Here is a 12,590-nt window from a genome sequence, read left to right as displayed (position 1 = left end):
TTAAGTTGCATTTAAAAAACAAGATGCTGTGTGTTATAGAAAAGATTAGTGTTAGCTGGGGCTGCATTTTCTGTTTTTTTTTTAAATTCCTAAATTATAGGAAGAGTGTCTGTAGCTTTAGAAGAACACTTTGTCCAACTATTTGACTATTTAGATAACCATTAAATTAAGGTGCACTTTTTTCTTAAAGAACAAGCAGCACTTCTGCGCTATCACAAAATGGTGGCCCCGTTCAGACAGCACGCTAAACCATGCTGCTTAACCAGAAAATGGTTAACGGAATGCATTAATGCATTCCATTAACCATTTTGTGGTTAAGCAGCATGGTTTAGCATGTTGTCTGAACATGGCCGGTATCTAAAGTAATACTATGGCATGAGATAGTACTCGAATATTCTAGGACAGGGATAGGAAATGTGTGGCCTTCCAAATATTGGACTTCATTTCCCATCATCTCTCACCATTGGCTATATTGGTTACGGCTGATGGTAGTTACAGTCCACTAATATATGGAGGGCCACACATTCCCCACCCCTGTTCTAGGACAACTGAATCCTTTGCCTTGGGATGTAATTCACAAGACTGTGAGCACAGGACAACTGCTTGTATGTGCATGGATGTGCAAGCCACTGAGATAGGTAATTGTGCAATATGAGGTACATAGATAGAAACAATTAGCTATGTAAAACAGCTTGTGTGTGCAAAACAGTGCTTCCAATAGATGGCTGTTAGTGCTACTAATCAAAAGGCATTGTGCAGCTATTCCAACTTTCCCTCCTTAATGGGTGTTTTGTGATAAGAAAAAAGATGGAAGAAGCAGTGGGAAAACACAAGAACAGAAGACAGTGTTGTTTGGACCCCATAGGATTCCATGAATGAAGCAGGTCTGTTTCACAATAAAAGCCTATCTAGAAGTACTCACAGTCTCTGGATGTAATTGGGTTCCCTTGCTTTGATTGCTGATGATTGCTCCTGCAGACCATAGTTTTCGCCAATCTCTAGTCATTGACTATATGCAATTCAGGCATTAATCTTATACTCACATACATGGCAGAAAGCCCCACTGAACACAGTGGGGATTACTTCTAGGTAGACATATGTAGGACTATACTTCTAAGTCAGTCAGAGTTTAAATTGTGTTAGGATTTTTTTTTATATAGGACATTTTGTTTGAGAAATGTTGCATTTAACAGCCAAAGTATGCAGTACATAAAATGCATGATCAGGTAAACCCTTTGCTCCCCACACTGTCCTAGTCCTGCTGAGAACTGTCTTCTAGAAGCTGCTATTTCTCCTGGAGCAAAACTGTTATGGGTGCACATAGAAACTCCAAGAAGGTATTTTCCACCAGTAATACAGTATCAGGAGACAGAGTTAAATCCCCTCTCCTCAAATGCTGGTTAGGCTCCCAGTGGCAGATATTTAAAAGAAATCACATCAAATTGGTGTCATCTAACATGTAGTTTGGCGCTTAGAAATCAACATGTACTGTTTCAGGCAGAGCAATCCTGTGGTCCTTGGCTGTAGACATTGATATTAGGGCTGTGCACAGACCCCGCTGATCTGCAACTTTCGGATTGGGTCCGCTCTGCTTTGGGATGATCCGCCTCTGTTCCGCTCTGCGGCGGATCCGGATCCAGAACTCTGCTTCCCCCCTCCCCCATAGACTTGCATTGAAAATGTAAAATGCCTATAACTTTTTTAGTTTTCAAGTTAGAAACATGAAAATGGGCACCACAATATCTTCTAAATACATCCTTAGGCATGGCCACTTTGAAGGAAATGGGATCATGCCCTGATTTGGGGGGAAAATTTAAAAGATTCCCCCCCTCCATTTACAAAAATGCATATATCTCCATTATTTTGTAACCTATACACATCTAACTGGGCACCATGATAGCTTCTAAATACATCCTTAGGCATGCCAATTTTGAAGGAAATGGTATCATGCCCTGATTTGGGGGGAATTTTAAAAAGATTCCCCCCCCATTTACAGAAATGCATGTATCTCTGTTATTTTGTAAGCTACACACATCTAACTGCCCACCAGGATAGCTTCTAAATACATACTTATTCATGCCAATTTTGAAGGAAATTGAATCATCCCCTGATTTATACGAATTTTTAAAATTAAACCTAAATCAAAATATTCCTCAGTTATACTTCAGTTATTAAATACATCATTTTAAAAGAGTATTTTGTATCTTTGTGGGTCTGTATGCTTGCATGTGAACTATGTATAATATATTACAGAAGACCATCATAATATAAAAATGTAAGCGTTAGTGGCTATGATATTTGACTGGAGCTCACATGCTAAAAGTACAGTATTTATTATAATATTTTACAGTAAAGCCTGAGCCTCCATTGTATCTACGGATAGAAATGACAGACAAAGGACAGTTAAAGATTTCTTGGACAAAGCCAGCATCAAAATTAGATCCATTTCAGTATGAAGTAAAATGTTTCGCAAATTCCACTAAAAGTGTCTGGCAGGTGAGGTTTTCTTATATTGTTACATTTCGTGTCATTTTATGGAAAAAGTCTAAGAGGCATTTTAAGATCTAATTTGGGAAATCCTTATTTAAGATTAAACAGTCCTGAAGATTTAATTTGTGAGAAGCTGTAAAAATCAGTAACACATTGCAAATAGTTATGAGTACAGATAGAATGCTACAGACTTTTAATGTAACTAATGCAAGGTCTCACACCATGGCAGAGTCCATTTTATTCAAATGGCCAGAATGCAAAGGGCAGTGAATGTTGTGGCAGAAGTCCTACTAATATGAATAGTTTTAAAGCAAACAGATAAATGGTTTGATATTGGTGGGACTTAATCATGACTGGATTGCATATACTGTACATTGACTTATGCTGTAGGGGCATTGAAGCATGAATTGTTGTTTTAGAAAAGTGAGATTCAGGCAATTGTTCATTTCAATGTGATTGTATACCACTGCCCCAACTCCTGCAAAAGCCCATGCTGTAAATGCATTTTGATCCTACACAATAAGCAAGCATGATTTTGGTCAAGAACCAAGTCTCTTCTGTATGCACCCAAGGAGGGTTGCTGATTTCCCCCCTAGCATTACACACCACTCCAAAAACCACTTTTTGGGATCTATAGGGGCTGAATTAGAAGGGAGGACTGAAAAAGCCCCTCATGGATACCAAACCCCAGGGGGTGGGGGGTGGAATTGCACTTTCATTGGCTTCAGTTTATGACTTGGCCTCTGTGTTTGTTCTTTCAAGTTAAATGGTGCCAGCAGGTCATTAAACTTCTTGTTTTTGTTTTATTTTGCTTTTGTGTGATTTTAAAATAGATTGTTGAGATTACCATGGAAACATCATTGATCATAAGCACTGTACCAATTGATTCTTCATATGTAGTACAAGTTCGGTGCAAGGGTCTTCATGGATCAGGTCTTTGGAGTGATTGGAGTACCCCTTATAAGATGAATCTACAAGGTATGTCCTCAGTGGAAATCTCACTAGTCAGTGCTGTGGAAGGCATAGCATTTTACCATATTTTATTTATCTGATTAGAAAAATATATTCCCATTTATAAAGTATTATGTATCAATATACATAAGCATAAGAGCTTACAGTAAAAAATAAGTTTCTTAATTTGAATAATTCCAAGTGGTATTACAATAAATGCAATTATCCTTACAACTATAGTTTTGTGAAATTTGATGCTCTTGGCTTTCCTTTTTAAGTTTCTTTTTACCAGTTCCCTCATTTTAGAGAAGTCTCCTCTTTTGAAGTCAAATGTGACCATTGGATTTCCTTGGCAATTTTCCACTTACATATAAATTAAATTTGATACCACTGTGGTTCTGGTTTCCAAACAGTTCAACAATTCTCAGATCTTATACTAGATCCTGGGTGGCAAATTTAGGATTGTGTCCTGTCTGCTCAGTTCTGTGACCAACTGTTCTAGGACATAGTTATTTAGAGTATCAAGAATTTTACTTCCTCAGCATATCCAGAACAAACATTTATTCAGTCTTTGGCCTTAGCTAGACCTAAGGTTTATCCCGGGATCATCCCAGGGTTGTCCCTGCCTGCTCCCAGGATATCCTGTTCGTCGTTTACATGAACAGGGATGACCCTGGGACGATCCCAGGATAAACCTTAGGTCTAGCTAAGGCCTTTGTGAGGATAACTAAAGTCACCCATTACCACAACACTTCCTCCTTTGGAGGCCTCCCTGATTTCATTCTCCATCTCAAGATCATCCTGAGCATTTTAGTCAGAGGGAAGATAGCATGTACCCAATATCAAATGACTTTACTGGACACAAACCTGTTTCTGCCTAAAGAAATTGCTTTCTAAAACTCACCCCCACCATCTCTCTCTCTCAAAATAATAACAACAACCAGAACTTTGCTAGTATGTTACAAGAAATACTTTCTGACTTTGCACACAAAATTCATGGGAAATCATATGTAGCAAATGATAGCTGTCCCTCTAATATGTAAGATGAAATATTAATATTCAGCATATATGTCCTTTAGTGATCATATATCACATTTTTATGAGAATGATGAAAAACTTAGGAAGGATAATTCCTTCCCTGCAGGGAACTCAAACAAGCCTATTCTCTCCATGGCTAATGTTAGTGCTAAACCAATAGAAGAACTGAAAAACCATTAGTTTAGTTGGTGAACCTGTTTTGCATTTATCTCAGTACATTAACAATAGAAGGACAAAATGCTAAAACTAGAGTTATATTTTTATGCATTTAATTAGTATTACGTTCAGACTCATATTTAACTGGCAAGTCTGTACTTAGGACAAGTTGGTAAAGCTGCATATTGCTTTAAACAAGAGACACCATTTTGTGGGAACCCCTCTGAACTATACTAGAAGACATTTCTTTTATTAAAGTGTTTCCATGCATTAGTTGGGAAACTAGCTCTTATAGTAAAACCCTTTATTATAGTGTTTTCTAAATTAGTAATCAAGGTAAGTTATTCTCTGGCTGGGCTTTGTCACCCTCTGAAGGATTAAAATAATTGTGTTATGGTGTACACTAATTATTTTATTACTTTCTAATGTGACATGCACCATGAAAAATGTATGGGCTCTTGTAATTTCCTTGCTCTGATTTCCGAGATCTGTTTTGGGTTTGTTTTCAAAAAGTTCCATCTTTGGAAGAAGCGTGTACAGCATTTTCAAAATATACAGTTTCTTCAGTTTCTTTCACTTTCCTTTCTTTTCTTATCTGTATTATCTGTAAATTCTTCAGGACAACAAATCATTATTAATACTTTTAATGAGAAACCATTTTATCAGCTTCCCAGTAGATAGGAATACATCTCTGCAACACAATGGGCAGCATCAAACAGGGTGCTTATACTCCTGCCAATCCTTTCCTGCACTGATGATTCCCTCCAAGCGGTGGGTCCTGTTGATTGCATTGCGCAAGTGGGATCCACTACTTATAGAAGGGGGATTTATGGCTTCTTTGGAGCATTTAACCAAAGGTTCAATCCCTGGCTACATGATCAGATTGCATTTGATTGGAAAGTTTTCTGGCTGAGACTTTGGCCTTTGCTAGACCTACCTTAAAATCCGAGCGAGAGGAGGGGAGAGCCTGCGATGCAACTATCGTGGGATCTCGCCCTCGTTTACACGCGATGTGCGATGAACTCACGAAGAGAGCTGTCGTGCCCTCCGTTTTTTTGTTCTTAAAGGGCCGGATGCGCACGAATGTTCATGCGCCCAGGTAAGTTTTTGGGTGTTTTTTTTTAAAAAAATCATTTCCCCCACTCCCCCTCACCCTGCCCAAGATGTGCACAGCACTCCTGGCTACGCGCGAATAATCGTGCGTAGCCAGGGTCAAGCCGTGAAAATAACACGCTCTGTGGTCCTCAGCCCAAGCGTGGAAAATAACAGGCCCAAAGGAGTAGGCTATATCCCGGGGCCAGGGAGGGTTGATCCCTTCCTGAGCCCAAGATCCCCTGTGCGTCATCTGAACGCACAGGGACATAGCCTGGTCTAGCTAAGGCCATTGTCTCCAAAGAGCACCCAATTTATTAGAATCGGCATTACTGCAGTCCTATACATAGGTATCTGGGGTGGTGATGGGGGTGGGAGGTAATTCAGTTTACAAGTATAAGAACAATTATCCCTATGTTGCTTTGAGTGGGGCATTTCATTCAAGACCCATATACAACCTATGAAGGAAATTATACATTTGTATGATGCTATTTAGATTTACTTTACCAAAGCCTAAAGTCCAGTCTCGTTCCTTAACGTCTGACTCCTATTCCAGTATAAATTATTATTGGCCTATAAAGCCCATTTCCCATTTTCTATTATCTGTATTTTGTCCCCATTATACAATATGTGCTTTGTTCCAAATACTTAGAAACTTCTACTTGTAGCTAAACCAGGGATGGGCAACTTGTTGCCCTCCAGATGTTTTGGCCTGTAACTTCCAATATCCCTTGACATAGGTTATGCTGGCTGGGGCTGATGGGAATTCTAGGCCATAACATCTGGAAGATCACAAGTTGCTCATCCCTGAGCTAAACCTTTCTACCACATTGTAATGACCTGGATAACCTGAGCAACAGAAATTTCTCTCTTATGTTGAAATAAGTAAGGATATTGTACCTGACTTGCTTTTTATGCAAAACACAGACACAAAATAGATGACAGACTACTGTAATTTGCTCATATTTCTGCTGTAGTTACACATTCTGGTTAGCATTATATGCATACTCATAAATTCCTCTTCAGATATGACATTATGATCTAAATGCACTAGATTACATGTTTTCAGATATGAAAGTTACAAGGGGTTCTTTGGAATTGTCTACTAATGGCTAGAATTCTCTTTAAAGTGAAATTAATGCCTTTTTATTAGCATGATGGAATTTATTTATTATTTATTTATTTATTACATTTTTATACAGCCCAATAGAAATGCATGTTCTAAAAATGTAATCAAGCAGGTGTTAATTATTATTTTTACTCTAAGAGCTTCATCACATAGGGGACAATCATGTTTGCTTACCGTTGCTTCTCCGCCTGTGCATTTGTCCCTCATTACTTCCTCTTCTGAAAGAGGAAGTAAACAACCTGCATGTGGCCCATTCAGTGGGTCATTTTGATCCCGCTGCTTCTCCTGAACACAGCAGGAGATAGTGGAAACTTCCATCTTTAAAAATAAGTCAGACTCACTGGGGTGTGTTTTTGTGGTGCAAGGAAGGCTAGAAGAGGTGGGAGGCAGACAATGTCATGACTGGGACCTTTGAAAATCTGTAAGTGCCCAGCAATGAGTGTGCAATAAAACGCTCGTCTGTTGGAGCTCTACGTGACAAGCAGCCAGAGGTGAAATTCAGGGTAGGCTCAGGCCTACTTTGTTATTTTAAGGATGAGGCCACCCTATCTTATTATTACCTTGGAGTCTCAGTATTTAAACTTTTACTTGTGTAAGATTAACAGAAAACAATTGAAATAATTAGAAAATTATATTTCAGGTTGTGTGTGTGTGTGTGTGTGTGTGTAAACACACACACACACACATATACACACCATTAAAAAATACTGCAGCTTGTTCCAATATGACTTAGAATTTTTGTTGTATGTTTGGCTCACTTTTTGACCTGACTTGAATGCTAGCCTGTGCATAGACACAGTTTGACATAATGTCCCCTTTTGCAAGTAACGGTGACTAATTAATTAATTAAGCCACAATTTGCCACATTATATCATCTGTGAGGGCCAACCTTCCCACCCCTGTGAATAGCATAAACACTTCAATCATTAAGAAAAGGATACTGTTTTTATACATTATATATAACTCTGATTTGCAGTAAGCAAATGTTGAATATATATAATGTTGAAATAATATATGTTGAAATTGTACTGCATTGTGATGTGATTCTTTTCTGCAAGTTTATAATGTTTCTTTTTTGTTTTATTTGTTTTTGTGTGTGTGTGTAATAGATGTCATGTACTTTCCTCCAAAGATCCTAGCAAGTGTTGGAACAAATGTTTCTTTTTATTGTATATATAAAACCAAAGACCAATTAATCTCATCCAAGAAGATAGTGTGGATGTTAAATATAGAAAATGTAATCCCTAGGAGTCAGTATACACTTGTGAATGACTACATTTCCAAAGTTACACTGGTCAACTTAAATGCAATGAATCCTGGAGGGAAATACCTCTTCAATGCCTTAACCTGTTGTAATGAAAGCACAGAATGCAGTCCCTATTATGCTGAATTGTATATAATAGGTAAGATATCTGCTTGTTTTTAATAAAACTGTAAATGCTGGTATATCCTTTCCCATTGTTTTTATATTAATTAATGCTGTCTTTCAAATAGATGCTAATATCAGCATTGTATGCGAAACATATGGCAACTTAGAAAATATGACTTGCAGATGGTCCACCAATGCAGACCCACTGCTTTCGGAGAGCACTTTTCTGTTAAGATACTACAGGTATATGTTCATTTTAATGTGAAATTTTGTGAAAAGCTGCTACTATCAAAACAGAGTAGGCTAAAATTATGAAGGAAATATTCCAATTGAAAGTGGAACCTGAGCTGAACTTTAGATACCACATGTGAGGCATGGTCTGAGTGAGGTGAGCCAAATCTCCCTGCCCCCTCATTGAGGCCTAAAAAGCAAGCCTGAGCTGAAAATATCTACAGGGTATTGTGTGGCTGTGGCATTTACTTAACGCAGACTTCCTCAACCTGGGGCGTTCCAGATGTGTTGGACTGCATCTCCCAGAATGCCCCAGCCAGCTGGCTGGGGCATTCTGGGAGATGCAGTCCAACACATCTGGAGCGTCCCAGGTTGAGGAAGGCTGACTTAACGGTTGCTTATGTATGCTAGTAGGCAAATCATCCACTATGGCAGGGGTGGGAAACTTTTTTTGAGGGCTGAATTCAGTGAGGTACTGGTTAGAAAGCAGACGAATGAACAGGATAGGAGTTGCAGCAGCTTCAGCCTAGCCCCAAACCTTAAAACATTCTCTTAAAAAATCCATCTAAATTTATTTCTAGGCCACCTTTAAGGCTGTAATACTCTCAAGGTTTTAAAAGTGATGATTTAAAATATTTTAAAAGTGATGATGCCATTTAAATGCGAGTTGGAAAGAACAATTCCAGCTTCAGCTCAAGACTTTGTGGAAATCCCTTCCACTAAACTGGAAGGCCCTATCCCTAGAAGTGTGGAAGATAATGGTGAAATCCAAACACACTTGTTCCTTTTTGCTTCGCCTACTGTATATCCAAACCATCAGTTTCCTGTTCCTTTTGGCAAGATAATTAAATCCCTGTTGTAACTCTGGCATCATGACATTTTTCATCAGTAAAATATGTTGTTGAAAAGACTATTTAATATCAACAATAATTTCATTATTGTAATATTCCATCATAATTGTTACAGAACAGTTCCTGGTTCGTGGAATACTTTTTAAATGATTGGTTCTGAAATGCATTTCAGTGAGTGGGCAGAGATAAATTCTTAAAAACTAATTTTAATAAATTGATGGCTAAATAAATTGTATGGGAACCCCAGACTTGTTCATCTGTATTCTTTTTATACATAAGTATCAAATGACAATGTTAGTTGTATGTTGTTAACCTCTGGATGTATATAATCTCATTTCTTTCATGTCATTTTAAGGAGTGATGTGTATTGTTCAGAGTCACCTAGCATGCCTTCAAATTCAGAGGTAAAAGAATGTTATGCTCAGGGGAATAATTCGTATGAGTGCATCTTTAAACCATTTTACCTTCTATCTGGATACACAATGTGGATAGAAATTAAGCACTCATTGGGGACTGTTACATCACGGCCAGTGTGTATCCTTCCAAAAGAAGTAGGTAAGTAAAAATCTTTTGTGACAATGGATCATTGTCTGTTTTCAGTTGTACACTTTATGGGCCTTAGATGAAAAAAAAGAAAAGAAAAATATCCTACCTTGCTGAGAAATATTTTTTTATCTTCTCCATGGTTAGTGTTTTTGTACCAAAATGCTACCTTCTTCAAAGAACTTGGGTAAACTAACCAGTTTATAGTGGCTTGTAGCAAATGATATAGCCAAGGAAGAATAGTTTATAAAATGGCTTTTTCATTCTCATTATATACCAAAAAGTATTACTAAAAAAGAAATAAGAATCTAGCTCCCTGCCACACTTTCAATACCACAATATTTCTTTTCAGATATGTCTAGCACAATTTGTAGCCTGTAAATTACAGAAGTAGAACTACTGCCTTCTTGCATAAATGCTTTTGTGTACTGTCCCCTCAATTCTTTATCTTTTCCTTTTCTCATCTCTTCTCCAAGCATTCATTTCCCTTTGGTACTTTAATTACTCAGTCAATGATGGCGAGCTTGTGTGGCAGCCAGTGATAGTTGGTTATAATTAAAATTGAAAGAAAAATTAAACATACGTGGAACCATTACAAATCACCAAGGCATGCATTAACCAGACATTTAATGTTTGAACTTAAATTTTCAGTATTTTATCTGAAAATTCCATTTTCTACCATTTTCTTGTTACTTTTCTTTGTTATAACTTGTTCTTAGCTAAACATATACATAGGAAATGCCTTATATAATTGCATGGAATCTCATTCGAAGCTTGAGAGGAACCTCTTATTTGATCATTTTAGAGATGGTTTTGCACTACAGCTGTGCTGTGGCTATGGGCATGACAAGGACAGCTGCATTTGTCATTCCAATATCTGCTCCATTTATCTTTAAAGCAGGACGGGGGGGGGGGGAGATTTTTACATCAAAGGGAATGTGCAGCTGAGAATTTGAACCCGCTTCCCCCGCCTGGTTTTTCTTCATTGTAATTCTATTATGCTAGACACTTTTTTCCCAGTCCAGCATCAATACTGGATACAAGCCGGCTGGCAGAAAAGTGCCTGAAGCAAGGGATAATGGGGAGGTAAGTCAGAGGAGGGAAAGTTTTGATGTAAAGCTAAGAACCTTTGCTTTATACAGGCACACTGCTGACCTTATCATGTATAGTTTGTCATGAGAATATAGATACTTTCTAATGTTGCTACATATCATCATTTATATGGAGGCCGTATTCAACTCCATTGTTGCTAATCTATATTGAACAGGTTCAGTTCTGAAAGCAATAGAGAAAAGTTAGCTTCTTAAATAAGTTAATCTGAAGTTATTTTTCAAACTGATTGCTATTTCAATCTCTGCTCATGCTTTTTAAAACTATTAAAAATACTCATGATTTCTAAATACATCTTGTATAGCATCAAATTTTGGTGATGAGCTATTGGTACTTGGTGACAGTCCTTCCCTAATATTATGGTGCTGCAACCGGCCTGCTTGGGCTTGCAAGGGGAAAACCCAGTTTCCAAACTTCTACTTTCTTAAATCTATTTTGCAGCCTTGGGTAAGTCAACATTTTTTAGCCTACAGGGTTGTTGAAAGGTTAGGATGGGTTCTTAAGCTACCTCAGCAATGTGGTAACCACAGCAGCACCATTCCTTCCAGCTCACCAGGATAATATGAGAAGTCCAAGAGTAACTGGGAGGAGCCACATGCCAGGATTAAGTTTTAATCCAATTTATAAGGGTTGATGCTAGACTGGGAATAACTCGCAGCTTGGGCTGGGAAAGTTCCCACACTGCCAAAATAACATTAACACCTAGTCTAAAACAACTGATTGTGGGGAGAGCAGGATACAATTCTAAGAAACAAAATAAGAATATTGTTCTCATACCAATTAACAAAGGCCACAGCTAGACCTAAGGTTTATCCTGGGATCATCCAGGGTTTGACCCTGCCTGAGCACTGAATCCACTGTGTGTCACCTAGATGAACAGGTTTGACCCCTGGACGATCCAGAGATAAACCTTAGGTCTAGCTATGGCCATAGCGTTCAAGAAGATTCAAATACAGAGCTCATCGCTAATTAATAAGCTACTCAAATTTCTTTTGTTTAATTTCTAGTGAAGCCATTTTCTCCCTCAACTGTCAAAGTAGAAATCACAGGGGAACTGGGGATACTGAATGTGGGCTGGAATATCCCAGAATTACCAAAGAATGATCTTCAGTTTCAGATTCGATATGCCATCAATGGAACAGAAATTAACTGGAAGGTATGGTGAGACTTAATTCTAATTAACCTGTGCATTGATAGAGCACATGCAGTTGTGTTCTGTTGCCTGCTAATCAAAATATGTGGACTAATGGAGTATTATCCTATTAATTTTACTTGCATTTGGTTTGTTTCACAAAATTAACTTTTATGATGTACCCCTTTATACTAAGTAGTAGATAGCCCACTCTTAATAACTCAATCTCTCCCTCAGAAATTACTTTATTTGTTATTAGTTTAGCCATCCTTTCTTCTACAGATGCAGGAAGTTTCTACTGTATCAGTTAGTTCTGCCAGTATAGATGTGCAGGACCCCTGTGCCGTATACATTGTTCAGGTACGCTGCCATATGGCTGATGGAGCAGGCTACTGGAGTGAATGGAGCCAACCTGCTTATACAGTTGTTAAAGATATCAAAGGTCAGTGTTCTGCCTATACAATTTATTTGGTTTTGCTTTTTCTAAAACTGAAAGTA

General features: G+C 38.0%; 1 protein-coding gene across 4 annotated transcripts in view; it reads left to right on the top strand.

Moving 5' to 3' along the window:
- Positions 1-12,590, top strand: part of LEPR (leptin receptor) — a 69,639-nt gene that overhangs the window by 45,469 nt on the left and 11,580 nt on the right. For all 4 annotated transcript variants that reach the window (XM_063137712.1, XM_063137720.1, XM_063137734.1 and 1 more), the window contains exons 6-12: positions 2,351-2,496; positions 3,324-3,468; positions 7,966-8,259; positions 8,351-8,468; positions 9,663-9,862; positions 11,968-12,116; positions 12,375-12,534. In XM_063137712.1, coding sequence (XP_062993782.1) covers positions 2,351-2,496; positions 3,324-3,468; positions 7,966-8,259; positions 8,351-8,468; positions 9,663-9,862; positions 11,968-12,116; positions 12,375-12,534 — 1,212 coding nt within the window. The remainder of the gene's footprint in view (positions 1-2,350; positions 2,497-3,323; positions 3,469-7,965; positions 8,260-8,350; positions 8,469-9,662; positions 9,863-11,967; positions 12,117-12,374; positions 12,535-12,590) is intronic.

Source organism: Elgaria multicarinata, chromosome 1 (assembly GCF_023053635.1).
Source record: "Elgaria multicarinata webbii isolate HBS135686 ecotype San Diego chromosome 1, rElgMul1.1.pri, whole genome shotgun sequence".
In the NCBI taxonomy this organism is placed as follows: domain Eukaryota; kingdom Metazoa; phylum Chordata; class Lepidosauria; order Squamata; family Anguidae; genus Elgaria; species Elgaria multicarinata.
This window is presented reverse-complemented; position numbering and strand designations above follow the sequence as displayed.